General features: G+C 44.4%; 1 protein-coding gene across 1 annotated transcript in view; it reads left to right on the plus strand.

The window, feature by feature from the left end:
* The window catches only part of LOC146797027 (scavenger receptor cysteine-rich type 1 protein M130-like), a 253,013-nt gene that overhangs the window by 185,703 nt on the left and 44,064 nt on the right, over positions 1–23,246 (plus strand). The window contains exon 14 of the mRNA XM_085629619.1: positions 9,860–9,991. Coding sequence (XP_085485745.1) covers positions 9,860–9,991 — 132 coding nt within the window. The remainder of the gene's footprint in view (positions 1–9,859; positions 9,992–23,246) is intronic.

Consider the following 23,246-nt stretch of genomic DNA (forward strand, 5'->3'; position numbering starts at 1 on the left):
TCATCAGGCATCTCATGTATGTTTGTTGGTTTTAACAGTAAACCATCTATAAGCGGTGGGGGGTGAATAGTAGGCAATGTGACCAAACACTCGTTAGAAACATTAGAGTTATTAGAGACTTTCTGGAGCCGAGAACTCTCTGTTGTCATACTTGCAGGATGAAAAGACGGCTTTTCTAGGCCAAACTGATCTCGATTTTCTCGACTTTCCCTAAGAGATTCTCCTTATCTCACCACATCCAACACTTGAGGAATGTCTTTGAAATATGATCTCAAGGATGGCTTTACTCTCACTTTAGAATCTAAGGGAAAGCCTTTCTTCTTTGTAATTTTTGTACCTTTTCCTTTGCACACTCGATAAGAAAAGGAGGTGTCTTCGATGTCTCCTGCTGACATTTCGTCAAATGAACCTTTACCTCGTGGGGATTCTTTGTTAGTGACTTTATTAATATCTTGTGACTCGGGCGCACGCACTCCCCTGCCCTTCTTATTTCCTTTACCGGGCCTAGCTTTCAAAGTTCTTGATGTTATTGCTGTTTTGGCAGTTTTCTCCGGTTCCGGTTCCACTTATTCTACTTGCTGTGCCTCTGGCTGAGTGATACTATTATGGGCTGATTTCTTAGACGCAGAGCCCCCTTTTCGCCTCAGGCAATAAGGTGCAACATGCGACACCAGAGGATTACCAACTTGGAATCCTTTGATATTACTGCCCTTATCCAGCCCTTGATCCCCCGGTACCTTCACTTGCTCCAACTCCTTAGTTTCGCCCTCTACCTGGCTCAAAGCGCCATCTCTACTGCACTCCGACGCAACCAACACCGCTACTGACTCCTCACCTTCCAGCCTCCCCGGGGCCTCGCATTCCTTCTCCAGCATGGTGAGTATGGCGGCTCCCGCCGCCTGCCTAGTGCTGACTCTGCCCACTCCGCTCCTGGATACACCCCAGGAAAGGCTTCCGCGGAACAGCCGGCGAGCCGTAGACCTCCGCCCCCTCCTCAACTCCGAGCCGGCAGCAAGGCAACGCGGGAGGTCCGTCGGCGCCACCAAACACATCACCAGGTCAGCCGGTCGACAATATTTTAATCAATTAACAATTACTTATACGATTTTCTGGCGTAGATATTACTGCAATCCCCAAGAAGGTTTCATAGATCCCCTTCCAGCACCTTTTCAGTATTTCTAACGAGGCTATTCAGCGAGGCATCACAGGGACTTTACCGGCACAGCAAGCGACCGCTCAAATCACGGCCGCCATGTTCTCCGCAACCTCCGATTCATGTTCATTCTTCTAGAGTAGACTGGATTGGCATAGATTGGAGTGGCATGTCATAGAATAGAGTGGCATTTTGTAGAGTAGAATGGCGTGGAGTATCATAGAGTGTAGTGGAGAGCCATGCAGTAAAATGGCATGTCGTAGAGTGGAGTGGTGTTTCATAGAGTGGAGTGGCGTGTGGTACAATGGAGTACTGTGAAGGGGCATTGAGTGGAGTGGCGTTAGAGTGTTGCGTCTTCAGTGTTGTGTTGTAGAGTGTTGTGGCATAAAGTGGATTGGCGTAGAGTGTGGGTGTGTCATAGAGTAGACTGGAGTGGCATAGATTGGAGTGGCGTGTCGTGGAGTGACCGTGGTTGGAGAGGCGTAAAGTGGAGTGCCGTAGAGTGGAGTGGCATGTCGTAGAGTGGAGTGGTGTGTTGCAAAGTCCAGTGGCTTGATGCAGATTAGAGTGGCGTGGAATTTCATAGAGAGCAGTGGAGTGTCGTAAAGTGCAGTGGCATGTCAGAGAGTGGAGTGACATGTCACAGAGTGGACTGGCATATCTTACAATGGAGTACAGTGGAGTGGAGTACAGTGGAGTGGCGTAGGGTGAAGTGTCGTACAGTGTTGTGGAGTGTCGTACACTGGAGTGGCATGTCATAGAGTAAAGTGGCTTGTCGCACAGCAGAATTGCATGGAGCGTCATTGACTGAAGTGCGTGTTGTTGAGTGGAATGGCGTGTTGTAGAGTGGAGTGTCATAGAGTGTTGTATAGTGTAGTAGAGTGGTGTATAGTGGAGGGCCATAGAGTGGAGTTGAGTGCCGTAGAGTGGAGTGGCATATCGTAGAGCAGAGTAGAGTGTTGTGTCAGAGTTGCGTGTCGTAGAGTGTCTTAGAGTGGAAGGATGTGGAGTATAGTGGCGTAGAATGCAGTGGCGTGTTGCAGACTGGAGTGAGGTGTCAAACAGTGCAGTAGCAACTCGTAGATTGGAGTGGCATGGAGTGGAGTGTCCTTTAGTGGAGTGGCATGTTGTAGAGTGGTGTGGCATGCCATAGAGTAGAATGGCGTGTCGTGGAGTGACATGTTGTATAGTGGAGTTCAACGGAGTAGAGTGTTGTTGAGTGGAGTAGCATGTCGTAGAGTGGAGCAAATTGGCCTATCATAGAGTGTCTTAGAGTGGAGGGGTGTAGAGTGGAGTGGCATGTCATAGAGTGGAGTGGCACCTCATAGACTAGAGTAGCGTGTCATAGAGGGGAGTGGCATAGAGCGGAGCGTCGTAGAGTGGAGCAGTATGTAGTGGAGTAGAGTGGCTTGTTGTACAGTGGAGTAGAGAGTTGTAGAGTAGTGTAGAGTTAAGTGGTTTGTCGTACAGTAAAGTGCAGTGCAGTGCTGTTTAATATAGTGTGTTAGCGAGGAGGGACGTAGAGAGGAGTGGGGTAGAGCCGAGTGGCATGTTGTACAGTGCAGTGTCATGGAGTGTCTTACAGTGGAGTGCAGTGTCATGGAGTGGCGTTTTCATAAAGTAGATTGGTGTGTGGTAGAGTGGAGTGGTGTTTCGCAGAATATTGTACAGTTGAGAAGAGAGGCATACAGGAGAGGGGCATACAGTGTAATAGAGTGGAAAGACGTAGAGTGGGATGGCGTCTCATAGAGTAGAGCGGAGTTGCATGCCATAGAGTGGGAGGATGTAGAGTGGAGAGGCATAGGATGGATTGTCAAGTGGTAGAGTGAGAGGTATGTCATACAGGGCCGTGGCGTGTCATAGAGTGTATTAGTGTTGAGTGTCATGAAGTGCAGTGTCGTATAGTTGAGTATCTGGTCGTACAGTGAAGTGGTGTGTAGTAGAGTGGAGTGGTGCATCGCACAGTGTAATTTGTCATATATATATTTTTTTTTTAATTCAGTGGGTACCGCAGAGTAGAGTGGACTGCAGTGTTGTTGAGTTGAGTGGCATGTCATAGAATGGGATGTCTTAGAGTGGAGGTGCATAGATTGGACTAGAGTACAGTGGACTGGCATGTCATACGTTGGAGTGGCGTATCATTGAGTGGAGTGTCGTGGAGTGCAGTGGCATGTCGTAGCATGGAGTGAAGCGTAATCAAGTGAACTGGCATGTTGTAGAATAGAGTAGCGCGTTGTAGAGTGGAATGGTTTATCATACAGTGGAGTGGCCTAGAGAGGCGTAGAGCAGAATGGAATGTCGTAGAGTGGAAGGGAGTGGCATGTCTTCGAGCGTCCTTTGATTTTTAAAATTTGATAGTTACCGTGGTAGTGCCTAGATGGTTTTGAGGAAAGACAGCGGTACTGCGTAAACTTTAAAAATATATATATACAACTATAAGAATCCTTTCACCTAACTATTCAGACTTTTATAACGGGCCTCATTTCTTCCTACAGCTTAAAATATAGTCATAAGCTATATCTCACATAGAATTTCAGAACACAGCAAAAGTGTGGTCTAAAAATATGGCTGCCTTTTTATTTTGTAAGGGCTTTAAATAACTAATAATATTCTATTTTGTCATCGCTATGTACCGTGGCGTACCACAAAATACCACGGTATAATACTGAGGCCCACTATATCACTATGTTTTTGTCCCTTATTACAGACAGAAAAACTACTGAACCAGATTTGATCAAATAAGAAAAAGGACTCTTTCCACACCATGTTCCTACCAAAACTCATGAAAAGCTGGTTAGCATTTTGCCGCTACAACTGTGTAAAAAGTCTATGGAAAATGAACAGGTGGAAAACGTGTCTTGGGACCCCCCTTTGTTCTTTGCACCCCCTTAACTAATCACCACAAGAAATTTGTATGATCAGTAAATGCAGAAAAAAGAATAGGTCTTCAAAGTTTTGTGGAGATTTGTCAAATTGTAACAAAGTTATTACCAATCAAATATCCGAGGAATTCCTATCTCTTGGAATCCTACAGCGCGGCTACCCCAGTCTGATATATATCATGTGATCCAGGCCAGGCTTGGCCGAAACGCGTCATGGCGAAAAATATAAAAAATAAAATCTTAAAAATTAATTAACAAAAACAAGAGGTAAAAGAACATTATAGTTATGAGACAATGCCAGTCATAGTGTGATGTTATAAACCCCAAAAATCATTGACATTCACCATTTATAGTTTGGTAATTGTTAAGGAGACAGACACTAGGTAATGTTTCAGATAAATTTATTGTCTGCAAGACGCACCACCAACTTTCGCTGCCAGCCTGTCAGTTCTCCAGTCTCCAACTGCCTCACACGAGACATTACCATGGAGACAGACTCAACAGGCACGTGCAGACATCAGTATGACATCAATGCATTACAACTCATTCCCCTTACCAAAAATACAAAGAAAGAAAAAAAGAACAAGGAAGAAGGTGAGATAAAAGAAGAAATAAAAAGTGTGTAAAAGAAATAACATAACCACAAAGCATTATTTCATCACAGGATATTAACAAAGCATCAATTCATCACATAGTCATTGAAATATTTAGGAGTACAGCGAGATCTCTCAGGGAAACCTCGTGCATGTGAACCTGGAAGAGAATTTTCCTCAGACAAACTGGGTCCAGGCAGATTACCACCAGGACACGTAGGATGCAGAGATTTGTCACCTCGAAATCTTACCAGGTGAGACATACTCCAAGTACTGCCATTGTGAACCGTCACAACGTTCCTTTTTAAGGAAGTTATAACAAAAGGACCCATACATTCTGAGACACTTTTCTTGTGCCACCTCGGTTTCATTTATAAGCACCCACTCTCCAACCCTCCATGTCCTGGACCTCACTGATTTCTTAAAATCAAATCTTTCCTTGTATTTCTTTTGATATGTCTCAATTCTGGCTTCAATCTCATCTCTATCCAAACCACCTCCCCTAACAGAAGGTAGCCACCCAGGATTAAGCTTGGACAGAGCAACCCTGCTCCGCAATATTTGGAAAGGAGAACTTTGCAACACTCAATTGAGGGCAGTACGGTGAGCCCACCAAGTGTCTCTCAGAACATCCTTCAGAGGAACTTTCATGTCGATGGCTCTCTGTACACAAGCTTGGACCACCCTATTTATTTGTTCCGCAAGTCCATTGGCTTGCGGCGCATAAAGAGCTGTTCTTTGATGAGTTATACCAAAATCCTTTAAAAACTCTTGCATCTCCAGTGAGGTGAATTGCGCCCCATTGTCTGTAATGAGGAACCTAGGGATTCCCTCACTCATGAACTCATCTTTAAGAAAATCCAGAACCACTTTGGTGCTAACAGAACCTGCACATTTTGTGGAAACCCACTTTGATGAGTAATCTACCAAAAGGATCACAAATCTTTCAGAAAGTCTCAACAAACATGTAGGTTCTGTTAGCACCAAAGTAAGTAAGCACCATCCAATGCGCAGATTGGGGTATTGGAGATGGGATGAGTGGGTTAGCACATGATGTAATGTTCTTTCTTGTGAGTTCACACTGTCTACATCATTGGGACTTTGCGTAACAGATACTAGACAAATTATGTACAAGGCATTTCTGAATATCCATTTTCATGGTACTGGAGCTGGAGCGATATTATGTTGGCATTACAAAACTGATAAATAAAGTTAAAAAAAAAGAAAGATAATAAAGTGGTTCTGGATTTTCTAAAAGATGAGTGAGGGAATCCCTAGGTTCCTCATTACAGACAGGAGTGTTTCGCTCCAGTCTCCAACTGCCTCACACGAGACATTACCATGGAGACAGACTCAACAGCCACGTACAGACATCAGTGTGACATCAATGCATTACAGCAGTAAGCTAACTATAATGTGCGCCCTCACTATTCACTGGTTAGGACCTTGCATATTACGTCACTGATGACATTTCCAGTGACAACATTGATTAAATCATTCATGATATCTCAAAGAAACCAGTACAGAAAAACAGCAAACCTCTTTTTCGCTTTGTCCATGGTGTTATAATTGTCCCTAAAGTACTTCTGCTACAACTATCCTTACAGTCGGCAGTTCCAACTCACTCTCCAGACACTTCTCTCTTCACTTTTTTCTTCTCGGCTTTCTTATGTTGGGTGGAAGTAGTGTAGTAACCCTGATCCTTCGGGATCTCTCGGCAGCATTGACACCGTTGACCATTCACTGCTGCCGGCCCATCTGGCGTAAACTGCTGTAACATCCTTTTCGCTTGAGTGATTAGAATCCTAGCTTCCATGCAGGTTACAGGCTGTGTCTTTATCACTGATCAATCCACGTTTGGGCCTCTACGGAGTGCCACGGGGTTTTCCTTTGAACCCCATACTTCTCAAGGCATATGTTGCACCACTGGCAGGTCTCATAAACTTTATTGACTTCCAGGTTTTTGTGTATGCAGATGGCCCTCAGATCTTGATGCGTCTGGACAGCCCTTCCACAAGTCCTTTGGTTCTCAGCATTGGCCCCCATTTGTTGCCTAGCAGATGGCAGCCAAGATACTCAAACTCTACAATAACTCTAAAATAACAGAATTAATGATTATCAGAGGCCCTCCTATCAGTTTGGACTTCAGCATGGTAGCGTTGTGAGCTAGACCCTCTACTGACTCCTGTAGTTTCTGTTTAGAATATTGGGGTCATGTTTGACCCCCATTCTCTCCTTCCCACCACGGGTCAATGAGGTAGCAGATGTGTTTTGCTCTTCTTAGGACTCTTGCCAGATCCTACTCTTGGTAACCTGGAAGCTGTAGACTGGTTATTCAAGCCTCAGTTTCTTCCAGGCTAGATTAGGGTAATGCCTCTTATATTAACTGATGTATCTATGTATGTGATATTTCTATAGCGGGATCCCAGTCAAAAAGCAGCAGAATGCTGTACAGGGTCAAAGGCAAGCAGAAAGTAAAAGAGTGATAGAAGACATCGCTGGTTTGTTGCTTTTTAAAAAAAAGTATATTATATTGGTTTTTCATTGCATACATATGTATAACATAACCCCCAAACCTTTCCCCAAATATTGCTCTGTCCTATGCAGCCCCTCTCATTGCATTTATCGTCAGTAGTCGTAAATTACTTTTCAATGTAAACATTGTTAACCACAAATAGTTTTCAAACAGTAATAATCCGAATCAAGAGTCTGTACCTCTTCTTCCTGGTCACTATATTGTTTCATATTAATTAATGCCAATTCCATCTAATTATCTTACCACCCCTACCATGGTACTGAAGCTTTTTCCTCGCCCCACATTCCACTATTGACCATTTGATCATATCTGCTTCCCACATTTTATATGTTGGTGCCACACTCTTTTTCTTTTTCCTGGCTGTTTCGCTTGGCTACTGTCATGCCTAATTCCACCACCTTTGTGGCTGCACGCGTATGTTTATTGGTGGGTACCAGGCTGAGCCACCTTACTGAGTGGCAGACCAGCCAACGCCCCTACTTGTCCCCTCCTTTCTGCAAGAATTTGTGTATTTCACACCCTCCCACACCATGTGTATTGTATTTTCCTGATATTTCCTTCATTTGAGCGATTAACTGCTATTGTGAGGGTTGATCTTCTACATTATTAGGGGTGGGAGGGTCATGTAATTCATATGTTTACATTTATAGTGTATGGGATTGTGTTAGGCATGTCTGGTGACCTTCCTGCAATTCACTAATATACAGCACCACGTGTGTGTTGCGATACCTTCGCTGAGGTCCGTGCCCCACCTTCCCTTCACTTTATTCCGTCTCTGGCTGTCAATGAGCAGGCATGCTTGGTAGAGCCTTGTGACCGGTTTCTCCCTCCACCCCCATGGACACAACATCTTTGTTCATCTTTCCTAGCATTGACCACACAAACTGGCATGAGGATTCCCCCATTTGGCACAGAAAGTTGCAAAGCCCAAAAGGCGACCTTCCTCATATATGTACCCCCAGTACTGAAGACCACTCCCCCCGCGTCTCTCGTCGTAATCCTCAGCGTGGCTGATGATAGGGCTATGTGCCATATGGATAACTGCGGCATGTACTTGTGTTTATAATGTTCAGTTTCAGCTGCCCTGCTCCAAACTTTGAATATGGTTTGTACTTGTACAGGAATTTGTTTAAGATTTTTTGGGGCATTAAAGGCAAGGTTTTCAGTGGATGTATCCATTTAGTGACAGGGCCGGTTTGTTCTAGCCATGGTATTACATGCTGGAGTTGTGCAGCCTGGTAAAAGATTCTGAAGTTTAGAACCAAAATATCACCCTCACCCCAGGGTCTTCTCAACATATCCAAGGATATTCCAGATCTCCTGTCGCCCCAGTATAAATTCCTTATAAACATATCTAGCTTCCGGCGACATGTTTCCGGTATTGACATTGATACAGAGAAAACGAAGGACTATTATCACTTTGCTAAGCACTATTCCTCCAATCACACATTGGATACTTAAGGCATTCAGTCAACTAAATGAGTTACCTTTGTATATGCAGACATCGTTCAAATAGGCAGATTTATAAGTGAGTAATATGGGGTGGTGTACGAAAGTAATGTTGTCGCCTTTCTGGCGTCTTTGGAGACAATCGCTAAATGGCTTGACCAAACGGCACTGCTTAAACTAAAGCGATCTACTAACGACTGCTGTTTACCATTCGTTGTTTGTGTTTTATGATTATGTTAGATTTGACATGCAATGTATGCTAGAATGGATAAACGAGTACTTGATGAAAGTTGGGTTGACCATTTGGCATAAAATTCATATGACAATGGTGCCCGAATACCCAGATTTTGGCAGAATATTCGCCGAAATTTAGCTCATGCATGAATACTCCTTGTTTATCAATCCCAAGAGAACCCCTGCTCTTCAAGATCGCGGATGTGTCGAAGAAGTTGTTGTTATTAACTACATCTTGTGATATGACATTTTTAGGATTCAAGGAGTTAATACAAGAGTAAAATGGAATCTACAGCCTGGGGTCCTGGTTTATCAGTGAACCTTATGATAAACATGGCCGCCAATGTCATTATTTGATAAGTTCAGACAGTGCTCTTGCACCACAGAGGTAGGACAGTGCTACAGACAGAAGAAATGGGAACTAGAGCAGACCAGAGTATCAGTGAGCTAAACTGGGTCACTGGATACATAAAGGTCAGACATGCACGGAAAGAGGGGGGGAGAAATTGATCTTAGGTCAGGTATAGGTGTAAGACGTAAATGCGAGAAGAGCGGCTTTAATCCTATTAACAGTGGAAGAGAGGTCCAAGCGAAACTCGCAGCGCCAAAGAATGAGTGTGCATGAAAGGTTCTGTAGGCACTGACTTCTACTTTCACAGAGTTTGTGCTTTTTAAGTGTATTTGTCTCCTCCAGATGGCGAGGAGCTGTTTCAAAATAAGCTTGTAAGGGTTTGTAAGTGATGCAACACATTTTGTATTAAAATATTGCTGAAATACTGCTTTCTAGCAGTATTGGTGGCTGTGGTAATAGTGACTGAACTTAATAGATTCTTGGAACAGACACAGGGACAGGAAATGATGGAGTAAATGCAATCAGTGGCCTTACATAGGCAGGATCAGAGGCAGAGCAGATAAGTTGCCCAGCTCTGGTCTAACATCTTTTACACTTATTTTAGTGACTTAATGTTCTTGTGTCTGTCGGCTGATGGGTTCATGACTTTCTGTTCCTTAGAGGGAATCGACCCGGAGACCATGAAGATGGATGTCGCGGCTGTGGTCAGCTCCGTGCTCATCCCCCTCCTGCTGATTTTACTGGTGGCGCTGGGATTTGTATCGTGGAGATGCTGGATGTCCTCCAAGAAACGTAAGTGGGCAGTATCAGTTGCGCTATGTTGCAAGTACACACTGATGCTTTCAGCGACCAAGGCGTCTGAGAGCCAGGACGTTCCACCACCACAGCAGCGTGTCTCCAAAACGGTCACGGGTATGGTGCCAGCGGACTCCCCTCCACACCACAAACAATTGTATTGTATATGTTATCTGTATAGTGTGACGTTCGCTCTAAGGGAGCATCCTGGCGGTGGGCAGAGATTTAGATATCGCTCAAAATTGCTGAGGTTTATTGCGGGAGATCAAATCAGCGAGAGGCACAGGGAATCCAGGGCTGCGAAAATCGCTACCCGACATTTCTCCAATTATCAATGTGCACGCTAACAAGCATAGCGATAAGCAAAGTAGCGCTAACCTTGGTTATCGCTACTTTACTTACGCCTGCTTTTAGTTTGACTTAGCCATGATATCCAATGGAAGGTGGATATTATGGTTGAGTCTGCCTTGCCCTATCAGCAAGCTATCGCCAAACGTTGTGCGATTATCGCTGTATTTCCAGCGATAATCGCACAATTGGCAGCTTGCGCCTGGAATTTTATCGCTTTTGAGATAAGCGTTGCTAATAGCACGCTATCTCAGCGATAAAATTCGGCGATAATTATCCTAGCGCTAAGTGCGCTTAGCGATAATTATCGCCGGTTGTTGCTAATATGCCCCTGAATTCGCTGTTCCATGGGGTTTTCTGCATACATCTACCATCTTCTCCGAGCAGGTGGTAGACATATGCGGGGACCAGTGCGTGGAGTTGGAGGGTAAATGAGGGAGTGAAGGGAGCGGGGGAGGGAAAGAAGTTTTTTTCTAGCAGGGGAAACAGGCGAATACGACTTGGCTGCTTCTGAAGACAAAGTCTCATGGGATATTTGCGCCAATTTTACTGACCGAAAAAAAGTAATCGGGACTTCCAAACCGGAAACAATAGATATGGAAAAAACACTATTATTCAGGCGAAACTAAATTAACACATGGATGCATGTGTTGATTTCATTCCTCCTGACTCGTAATATGTCCCTTAGTGGCATATGTATCAAAATCCGTTATTGCGAAACTCAAATAGCTATTTTTTGAGAATCGCTATTTGAGAATCGCAAAACGGGATGTATTTAAAAATTCGCAAATATTTTGCGATTTCTTGTTATTCCTTAATTGCGATTAGCAAATTGCAAAATCACAATTAAGGAATACCTTCCCATTCATTCCTATGGGCCAGGAGGCCCATAGGAATGAATGGGAAGTCATTCTCAATTTGCGATTCTCAATTAGAGAATCGCAAATTAAGAATAATTTCAAGGGTGTCATAAGGACACCCTGATGCACCCCTGAAATGAGCATGTGTGCGCATATGGCACACATACATGCCCTAAGGGCATGTATGTGCGCCACATGGCACTTTGAAAAATGCCAAAAAGTGCATTTTTCAAAGAAATCGCAAATTACCACCAACTTGAAGTTGGTGGTAATTTGCGATTTCTTAAGGAGAAATCGCACAACTTGGGTGCTTATTACATAGCATTTAAGGAATCGCAATTCGCGATTCCTTAAATGCTTATGCAAAGTTAAGGAATCGCAAAATTAGTGATTCCTCAATAATGCGCTGCGAAAATGGCTCATACATCACGTTTTGCGATTTTGTATTCGCAAACGCTGTTTTTTTGCAAATCGCAGCGTTTGCGAATACAAAATCGTTTGATACATATGCCCCTTAATGCCTAATCTTCTTACATAAAGGTACAGGGCTGTGTTTGGAGCTTTCACACAGACACCTTCAGCATCTCAAGCTCAGAGTTTCTTAAAAACAAAAGCAGATGTCAATGAAAGAGAGCTGCTCCCTATCTGGTCCAGAATGAGCCTCTGTAGGCTTTGGAGACTTAACTCAGACAAAGGAGCTCACCCCACTGAGCATGACAGATGGCCCTTCATATTAATTTCACCAAAATTAAAATGTTATGAATATTGACCCCAGAGAAGGACTGTTAGTATGCCCGTTTGTCTGCCTTCTGCAAAACTAGAAATGGTACTGTTTCCCAGTCGAATTTTAGTACCAGCAACATTTTGGGCACTCTACAGGCTGGAGAAGAGTGGTAGAGACAGGAGGGGGTGACAGTGCTTAATTAGTAAAAAACATAAGTGCCAGGGCCCTCGTTAGGAGGTCACTTCAGCTCCCACCACCCATAGCGCCTGCCATGCTGCCAGTGATAACACGAACACAACTACTAACCATCGCACTCCTACATTGGTGACCCTTCAGACAACTCAGGCCCCCAAAGCTATTAGAATGGCTTGGACAGTGGGAATCACTCATTGTTCATGTATATTGAACGTATAAACAACCGTTGTAGGGCTCATCTGTAAACAAAATAAACAGCACCACCATGTGGCAGACTGCCATAGGTGCCGGTGTTGACAATTGAGTGCTGGTGCCGAGCACTGGAAGCCACTGGTTCAAATTAAGCACTGGGTCGTGGTCATGGTGATGATGCTTGTGGTGGCGAAGAGCAACCTGTGCTCTGCAATGCTTGTTCTCGTGGTGAACTCACTGTGTGGCAGCCTTCTGCTCAATCCAGATGACATGTCACAAAATATTGTATAATATTCCCCTTTGCATACCTCAGCTCCACAATATTGATTGCCCTCATACCGTCAAGGTGAGCTACTTTCCTCAACGGTATATTGGTAGCTGATACTGGAAAGTCAATATAAGTGGAGAGCGATATTAAAACTTTTGTATTGTTCTGGTAGAATATTCTCAGTCCATTGCTGCGTTGGATGGAGGAAGTCAACAGTGGTAGAGGGGTTAATATAGTTGTTCAACATCTATGTATCTCCCCTTATTCAGTTAGCGGAGGATCTTGGGACCAAAGTCATCTCATATGCAGATGACACAGCTGCTTTTTTCCTGGAATAACAGCACAAATGTTAAGGTATGCCTCCCTGCACTATTCCAATGGCTGGCGGAGGCCCAATTGAAATGCAACGAGGACAAGACAGAGATGCTTCTCTTCGGGAACTTCCCCCACAGTTCTGGCGTTCCTTCTGGCCAGATTAGTTCCCCATGCCATCACCCCACGGTAGTCCTGGAAAAAACCTGGGGACATGGTTTGATGAAAAACTTTGCTTCGGTCCACAGATTAAAAGGCTGTCGGACACATGTTTTGGTATCCAGAAATCACTCAACAATGTTTACCTTCGCTTCGCATTAATGCCAGGAAAACTGTCATCCTAGCTCTGATTACGTCCCCCATCGATTATGCCAACATACTTTATGTTGGTCTGCCTGGCTACCTGCTCAGCAAAGTCCAGGTGATCCAGAATGCAGCGACCAGATTACTACTTAACCTCCCCAAGAGGGCGAATGTCAGGCTGAACCTTCATAGTCTCCACTGGCTGTCGATGGTCAAGAGGGTGAAGTTTAAATCCCTGGTAATGGCAGACTCCGCCTTATATGGCCATGGCTCAGCCTACTTAAGATCAAGATTTAGTTTCTACTCACCGCCAGGCAGCTTTGTTCCTCTAACAAGTTAATGGGTTCTCAGGGTCCTCAAACAGAGGGCCGGCGGCAGCTCCCTGTCACAACTTGTTTTTTTTGGCCTGGAACCAACTTCCGGTGGAGCTCCGTGCTGTCCGCATCTCTAGAAGAAGCTGAAGACATTTCTTTTTAAGTAAGATATCTCGAGCCGTTTAATCTACCTGCAAGGCACGCCCTGGGACCGTCCTTGGAGTAGCTGTGCGCGCTACAAGTGCTAATAACATAACATGAAAATATTGATCCTGGTACGGAACTCCTTTGGGTGAAAGGAAAGACGGGAGGGGGGCTTCTTGATACTGGCAGTCACGCAACAATGTTGGTTCAGGTACTCATTTCTAAAGATGAAACCCTAAACCTGTAAAATGGTTTAGGAGAGCAAGAAAAATATACTAGACTGAGGAAAAGACCTAAAGGAGTGCCAAGTTGTGAAACATTTTGTTCAACAATTTAAAGGCATCTGCTAAAAGTGGGTCTGCTCCACACAAAAAGGCATTTGTATATTTATACTTGAGAAATGTCATTAAGATATATCAATGTCTTCATGAATTAAAACAAAATGCATGATGTGTCACGTGACCTTGAAGTCATCTATTGAGAGCAGTTCCCTGCCATGCTTCATAATTGCACCGGTGAGCAAATTTGAAGCAAAAAGGAGTGAGATGTAGGACACATTGTAATACTAGTATGAGATTGGATAGAAGTGTGCGAGGACCTGAGAGCTCACCAAAACTTGAAAGCATTCAAGTGAAAATGGCACCTTTCTTTCACAGTCAGGCGGCTTGTTGATGCACAATACACTCAGCGGACGGTCAAACGTCTGGTTGCCTAGACTGCACTGGCGTACCCGCTATTCCCCGGGTATTCTGTGACCTGCGCGGAGCATTGAGCAAGAAGGCAGCACTGGGAAAAAGTATGTCAAATTTGGGCTTCTTCTTTGTGTGCCAAAGAAACACCCTGAGTTTCAGGAAAGGGGTGTGGGCAAGCCTTATAATCTGCCTTTTCCAAGATACAGGTCTGTCCAGAGAATTCTATATGAGGTTCTCAATCCAAGACACTCAGTTTCTGTTTGAATTATATACAAGGAGGCATTTGCAAGTGATCGATGCTTCACAATACATTTGTTCCCCTGTATTTTGCTGTGTTCTTTGTCCACTTACAGCTGTTTTTGTCCCTGATATTATCTTCTTGCTGTTGAAACTTTTACTGGATCTACTTCTGGGTGTCCTTTACGGCCTTTTTCCTCTTCCCGGATGTCAGTGGAAGTTCGGTGCCTTACTATTACCTGAATATATTGTATATAAAACACTGTAAATAACTTGTAATTTTGACCGCTTTAACTTTATCTTGTTATCGCCGTTCATGCCGCTTTTTGCACCCTTATGTCACTTCGCCGCCCACTCTCACTAATACGCCCATTGCTTACCCTGTGTGTTATGGTCATTGTATAATTATATACTGAAGTGCTTCTCAACTACTGACTGAATTATAATTTCTTTCACCTTACCCTACTTTCACGTTGTGGTCTCCCTTCCTTTGTTCCCCCTCCCGATTGTGATTCATATCACTGTTTTCATTTGTCTTGTTTCTAAAATACCTTTCAGTTGAGACATTGTTTTGTGTTATAAACTGCACCCAGTCTCACCTGGGTTAACGGGCCCCACTCCTGTTTTTTGATCCATACTGTTATCTTCTGCATTCATTTTCATCCTGAATGAAGAGCTACAAGTTTTGCCCTTCTGCACCCTCTTAAAGAAATAGCTTACACCTTTTACATGTACCATTAAGTGCAGGGGGATACTGTGGCTACTGGGAGGAGTCGCCTTTTCCTCTGGCAATCAAGAAGGAAACTCAGCAGACCTTCTCAATTCTTAATGAAGGGTTTAGGAGCTGTGACTATGGCAAAGACTTCTCTACCTATGTCCTAACAAGAGTGTAGGACAAATATGTGAGAATTATTGCAGACTCACAAGCAGAACCACCATCTTTGGAGTGTCTATATATACTGCTTAAACCACATTGAATATGAGGACTCCCAACATCCTTGGGATGAAGGATACGACCCTTGCGAGGTGCAGTGTTCCACCACCTCTAATATATACTCACGGAGTACAAACAGGATTTGCAAAGGAACAAAATATATGTGCAGACAGTGTATACCAAATGTGACATTGAGGGAAAAGGTCAACTCGTCAACCCTTGCAAACTACATGACGCAAAACATTTGATAACTTCGAGGGCGAAATTTCAAATTTCAACTTCTTCTAGGAACATAAACAGATTAAAAGCTAAGCTTCCATGCAGCCAAATTTATAATGTTAAGCGTGTTGTCTGACTGCGTCAGTTTCCAGCGTGCCAAAGTCCTGCCTTCAGAATCAGAAGACTGGTTGCGATGTACATAGACACATCCACAGATCCCGGCTACCATTTTAGTATTAGGGATCGACAAATCCTAAAAAGGTACAGAGGATCCATGGCAAGCTTGATGGCTGGGCGCCACGAACACAGAGCAAGCTTGTCAGACCCATGCAACACATATCATGGATTTGCGGATCAGTACCCAGGACAGCGAACCCTTAAAAGGGCCAATATGGGTAAGAAAAACTTGCAATGGATTTGGGCTACCCGGGAATGATACTTCCTTGAATTCGCAGTCGCATGCTAGAATCCGTGAACTAAAAAAAGAAATAAGAGCAACCGATGGCCAAATCTCTATGGGGCAATCCCTGCTGCACACAGCTAAAGGCGGCCGCGGCCCGTGCAGGAGGTGAGAGCGGTGGGGTGGTGGGGTGGTAGGGCCGGGTTGGGAGTGAGGATTTCGACAGCCGACGAGGAGGGAAAATGAATTATTTATTCAATTTTCCCTTGTGGTCATCTGTCTAATCCCCCCCCCCCAACCCGGGCCCACCGCTCTTACCTGCACAGGTCGCTCCTGGCTAAAGGTTGGCTCTTTAAGGGGGACCATCAGCCCGCATAGTCGTTAATGGCTCACTCTCTGAACCAGTTACACTGCAACAAGATGTCAGACAGGGTTGCCCACTGTCCCCCTCTTTATTTCTAATAGCACTCGAACCCCTTATCCAAGACATTAAATTAAACACGAACATAAAAGGGGTAGACATCAACGGCGTTGAAATTAATTTAGCCGCCTATGCTGACGACATGCTAATAGTAACTGAACAGTCGAAGACCTGATGCATACGATAGCAGAATACTCCGGACTATCAGGGTATAAGTTAAACAAAGACAAATCAGAATGCCAACCACTAAATATTCATTGCACAAGAGAAAGCCTGGGGGGGTCGGACTTAGCCTGGCAAGCGGGGTATATCAAATACCTAGGTATACAATTTGGTAATGACCTAATTGACACGCTACATCATAATGAGAAAATACTGCTAGAGAAGATTAAGAAACTGCTAGACTCCTGGTCACCAAAGTTCATAACATGGTGAGGCAGAATGGAAACTATCAAAATGATGGTCACACCAATGATTAACTATCTGATCAGCATGCTCCCGCTCCTCCTCACAGAAGATTTCCACCGCAAAGTAGATATTCTGATCTCTAAATTCCTTTGGAGGGGGAAGAAAGCACAGATAAGCATTAAAAAACTAAGACTGGAGAAAAACCTAGGAGGGATAAATCTAGCAGACTTCAAAACGTTCCAGCTAGCTTTCTGGCAAAACAAGGCTCATACTGGATAGCACCTTCGGCCGGCTACACGCCGGCATGGCTACAGGTGGAGAGGACCATCCTAAACAACCTAAGCCCTCTCGCTCTACTAACAGCCAATAGATACCCACAAGCCGATCTTTAAAAACACAAAAACCACCCTACTAAAGGTAGACATGAAGTTAGAAAACAGCATCAAATGTTAACAAGCATTTCCAATGCAATAGGTCTCGCATTTACTAGAGTTTGAGCTATTGGCATTGTAGATTACAATGCCTTTTATTAATGTGTTGGTTTTTGAAACAAATAAATAAAAGGCATTGCCATTTCCAATGCCAATAGCATAAACTCTCGCAAATGCGAGACCTATTGCATTGTAAATGCTTGTTTCCATTGCTGCAGGCTTCATACTGAGTCTTGTTACCCGCTTCATCAAAGCCCTTGTGATCCCCGACTCGTAAGCTGTTTGTTTGAGGTTGAGACTGATTCTGGGAAAGGACTTCAGACATTTCTCTCAGCTCTCGCATTACCTGCTATGGCACTTGCTGCATGATCACCGAGCGTGAAGATGCCCGGGCCACACAAATCTCAGCCTGGCAGCATTGGTTTCAGAAGTTACTTCAGTAGATGGAAAATAAAATAGCCCTCCCTCAGTTTTGACGCACATTTCTTCCTTGTGAAGTGACAAGCACAACAGGCAACACCAATCCTGCATTTATCACACCAGGAAAAACTTTAATACGGTCTAGTGCCCGCAACATTCACTGACCTTATGTTTATATGCACAGGCCTCTACTCTCTTCCCTTCACGTCAATAGATTTCCTCATTCTTGGGTCCCATTGTCAGAGCTCAAACAGCCAGCCTCCTCAGCCTTCCGCCATCTTCCTCCCAAGTCATCATCATGTTTTACTGACACACATTCCTGGAAATTTCCCAGTGTTCCTTGCACTCTTTACTTCAAAAGGCACCACTTCCTACCAGCAATCACAAATAATTGTAAAAGGGTAGAATACAACTACTACTTTAAAGAATACTACAAAGTAATTTAGATTATTTAAAATCTCACACTGTTGTGCCACTTTTAGGAGAAGTTAAGAGGGAAACCACCCCCCTGTCCAACCACAACTACCTTTCAGCCTGTAATTGTTTTTTGGAGACATGTCCCCAAAATGTGAGGCCTGATGCGAAAAACCACAGCTGCCTTGTCTTATTTCAAACTCATACCCCTCTCATCCACCACCTTGAGAACATTTTCCAATCAAGCTTTATTCTTTTGGAGTTGTTCTCTTATCTTTCTCTTCCTTTTCTGCAGTTTTCTCTTTCACTCTGGGTCAAAGTCTGCTGATAAAAAACTAAGGCATGTTTCCAAAAGAAAAGTTACCGCTGTGCCCACCACCTGTAACCACTGGCACAAATTAAGGGTCTGATTCCTAGTATTGTGCCAGAGTGGGGTGGCAGAGGACATTGCCCCCAACATCCTAGGACCTTCACCCACCATATCTACAGTTATCCGCCAGACCAGTGGAACCGCCCAATCGGTTAATATTTACAAATGAAGTAACTCCAACCTTATCTGTTTCCCAGTCAGCTTCAATCAGCATCACGTACATACCACGTGCAAAGGTGCCTTCTTAATGAATAGACTGAACACACCTGAACAGATGCTGGGTTGCTTTCTAAATATGGTCGCTAATTTAGCATTTTTAATTATAAAGAACAGGCCTATACTCTTTCCTTTCTAATCTAAACCGAGCCTGTCACTATATCCTGTGTTATAAGTAGTCAAATATTGACAGTAGATTTCCCACCCCCGTCGTGGAACTTTTCAAATGGCGGAAGTCATTTAAGGAGACTGTGTATTTGGAAGCCCCTTGCCATTTTTCTGATGGAAGAAAGTCCTCTGTAAAGCTGAATCCTTGTTCTGCATTTGCTTTTCAAATATGCGAGTGGTACAGATGTGTACATTGTGCTCAGTAGCTCGAAAGAATCAATAGTGTACATGTGTTAAGGCATGTATCTGTCATTTTAATTTCGAAAGCGCTTGTGTTGAAAAGTGCCATAGGTAAAAATGCATACAATTGAACAAAAAATGAGTTGTTAGCAGTGCATAATACAATGAGGAAACCTATTCTGGAACAACAATGTGTGCCAATCATTGTACGATGGGGTATGGAACACGTCAGTAAATACTTTTTATTAACTTATAAAAAGAGAAAAAAAAGCAAATTAACAAGGGGTAGATGGCAGACCACGCTTTAATGCAATAAAAGAATCAGAGAGGGAAACCGTCACAGAAGAGCCACTAAACATGGAAAGGGGTGAGACGGTTGCTATTGAATGACAGGAGAGTAAATGTAGGAAAAGGAAAGCGATTGGAAAGGTGTAATAACTAGCCAAGAAATTGAAAACACAAAATTAGGAAGTCATTCGAAGCAAGAAAAAAACACAGACAGACCATCAAGAATCCAATGTTTGGCTTGGTGCTTCCAAACCTTAATGGCGCCTCTGAAGCATTCTGCTGACAGGTTGACGGGTTTGTGTGCCCTTGCGGTTCTGGCTATCCCTGATTCTCATCAAGCCTGGTCAGCCTTGCAGACAATTGAGTAATACACCCCAGCCCTTCTTACCTTCTCAGAAGCATCATCTTAACATGTGCTTGACTGCGTGCCCGCCACCCCACTGCTCACACATGTTGATCTGACATGTGATTGACTATCCAAGCCTTCTTTTCCCTAAATAGCTGCCTTCATGACATGCAGCTGTGTCCCATCAGTGCTAGCCATCAGAAGAAATCATGGTTGTAGGGAATTAACAATATTCCAGATATATTTGCATTTTAGTCACTGGGCTGACGTATGACCTATCAGGCCCTTGCAGTAGGTTTAGAGACACCTGCCAGTTATTGCATCTGTTCTGACCATATCTTAACCTTTCAGGAAGGACTGCCCCATCCTTATAGGTCTCTCAGGGATGCCACTAACTTCCAAGACTTCATGCTCCTTACAGACATGCCTTGCATATGACAGACTCGAACACAAGCATGGAATGACATTGCTCCAGGGATGCCTCAGCTTTCAACTTGCACATATTCACACTCCGGCGTGTGCTTTGCATAGCAGTCTACGTAAGACTTGGATTTCGGAGAATATTTGCACAATATTTATGAAAGAGGTATTAAAAGTCTAGGAATCTGGGGGAAAACGTTTTGGAGTAAATTTCGGCTTTTAGCAGAACCCTTGCCAACGTTTACCTTGGAGATGGACACTGCAGAAAGAAGAGGGAGGCAAGATGGCTGCCGTGAGGCCGTAGGGGATAGTCGCTTACTCCCTTCTCTCTCCAAAGATGCTGAGCTAACTCGACGACTTGCGCTAAAAGTTTTCATCTTTGATCCCTGCAGTGGGCTTTGATTTATACACTACATTCGGGTGCGCAATATGGACAACGAAATTACGAACTATGAGACGCGTGAAGACACGGCGCTCACAGATACAATTGGGCACTCTGAAGTTAAGGACGCACTCTGTTGAGTTTAGCAGTGGGAGCCAGCTGACTGTGACCACTATCTGGGTTGCTTTCTATCGGCATAACAAAATCAGGAAAATGGCTTCAAAAAATCAGCGGGCTGCAAGGGGGTTAAGGGAGCTCGGAGAAAAAGAGAAAGACTCCCAGAACGATAGCCTGGTACATAGCGACCCCGGTGTCCCCGCAGACAATTTGAGAGCAAAGACTCGCCTGAAAACCCAGGCTTAGAAGGATTGGGGGAAAAATACCGGCACGGAGAGAAACGAGAAGATCTCCGGGAGTGCCCTAAAGAAGGAAAAAGAACTTAAGAAAATGAAGGCTTTACCGGGCAAGAGAGCCGCTAAAGAGCGATCAGCCGATACAGGGACCGGGTTGTCTGGAGTCGAAGGAGTGAAAGAAACGGTGCTTCGTCAGCCTACCTTGATGGAAGCTTTTCCCGCCTCAACAACAGTAATACCGGCTCCTCGGGGATCGGTCCAGGATCAAGAAAAGGCATTTTCTCCTCCGTCGCCCCTCATCGATGCTGCCGGAAAAAACGCTGGCAGCAACACAGACACACGCATGCAGGGTGAGAAGACGAGCGGTGAGCTATCGGCCGAGCCAGAAACGCAGTTCACGGACTACGCATCAGGAGCTCAGAGCGCGAGCGTAAAGCAGATGCCTATCGGTGGGGGTGTTGAGAACTCAACAGTGCTGGATTTGGAGCAGCAGCAACACGAGAATGAAACCGATCTGTTCCCTGCCAACGCTCCTACGAACACCCAGGTACAGACACAGCTACGGGGGGCAGCGAAAATGTGAGTTTGCATTTGGCACATGGAGGGCCCTTAGCAGAAAGTGTTACTAACTTGCCTTGCAAAGCTATAGAGACTGAGCCTATGACTGAATTGGGCACAAGAGCTGCTGCTATGGGGGAAACAGGTGATAGGCAAAATATAGATGAGTCTTTAATTGAACCTGCTCAGACTATTACTGATGGCAAGCAAATATCACAATCTTTAAAAATAACAAAGGGTCATGACACTGAAGATATTCGGGGGATTAATGACCTTACTGTGCAGGGAGTAACTATCCCAGGCTCACCAACTGATGAATGCTTTTATTCAGATGATGACGATGAGGAGGATGATGTGGGCAAAAATAAGGGCAAGGGCGCTTCCCTCACGGACTTAAATATAGAGTCAGCCTCAGAATTAAGCGAAAGATCGGATAGATCTGACTCATATTCAGACTCAGGCTCACCCTCACTTTCACCGGGACATCAGACCAGAAACTCTGAGATTGAAACGTCAGAAGTAGAAAGGACAATGGGGAGTAGAGACCTCAGATGTCGGAGGTCGAAGAGTGCTAGAAAGAGGTCGCATGTAAGAGTACAGGACTCAGCACAGAACTTATTGAGCCCTACGCAGCGGGAAGTGGCTAAGAAGTTGGACTGGGACTACTCAGCTACATCACAGGTTTATCATGAGGGAACCATTCACTCTCAAACCCAGCAATCTCTTCAACATTGTCAAGTGGAGCAGTCAACGACCCAGAACCCCAATTTTGACTTGCTACTTGGGACATTAAAACAGATGCAGAGCGAAGCAAGGGCAGAAGGTCGAAGAGCTAGACAGGCTAATAAAAAAATAGAAGGATCCCTGCGGAAAGTGAACAAACTATATGCAGATATGGCTGGTAGAGTCACAGAGGTAGAGGAGAGGACTGGGAAGCTGGAGGATGTAGTTGCCAAGCTTCAGGAAGATAAACATGTACAGGAGAAAACAGTAACAGATGTCCTTTGGAAACTTGAGGAGTTTGAGAACAGGCAAAGGCGGAACAATATAAGACTCCTTGGCGTGGAGGAGGGCAAGGAAGGCCAGGACGTACGGGCCTTTGTGGTGGAGCTGTTTAGAGGTGCATTCCCTGAAATTACTAAATGGAGTTGGGAAAATGAGATTCAGCGGGCCCACCGTTTTCCTCAAATACAGAAAAGAGGAAATACAGAAGGTAAACCAAGAGCGATTCTCGTGTATGTTGGCAACTTTCTGGCAAGTGAGGAGATTATGAGCAAGGCAAAGCCAGCGGCCAAGAGATCTTATAAAGATATACACTTCTTCGCTCGGCCAGGCTTTTGTCACACTACCGTCGAAAGAATGTGGCAGATGAGACAATTATTAACTCCCTTTCAAAATGCAGGATGTGAAGCCTATTTGATGTTCCCCTCCCGTCTTAGAGTAGTAGTTAATGGGCAACACAGGGTGTTTTTCTCTGAGGTACTTGCTCAGGAATATCTGTCAGCATTGAAGGAGAAAAGGGGTCAAAAAAGTCAAACAACTACTTCAGATGCAATTTGATTAATAAGTTGAACAATAGGATGTTTATAAGCTAAATTAATCTGTAAGCATGAGCACAAACTGGGTAAGAAGGATGATAAACGGGCGGTTATAGTGGTAGCACATGGGATTAAGGTAGGAAAAGAGTAGTAGGTGAGAGGGGGGGAGGAGACGGACATCCTAGGTTTTAGGTTGC

The sequence above is a fragment of the Triturus cristatus genome, chromosome 10, assembly GCF_964204655.1.
Source record: "Triturus cristatus chromosome 10, aTriCri1.1, whole genome shotgun sequence".
NCBI classification, from domain to species: Eukaryota; Metazoa; Chordata; class Amphibia; order Caudata; family Salamandridae; genus Triturus; species Triturus cristatus.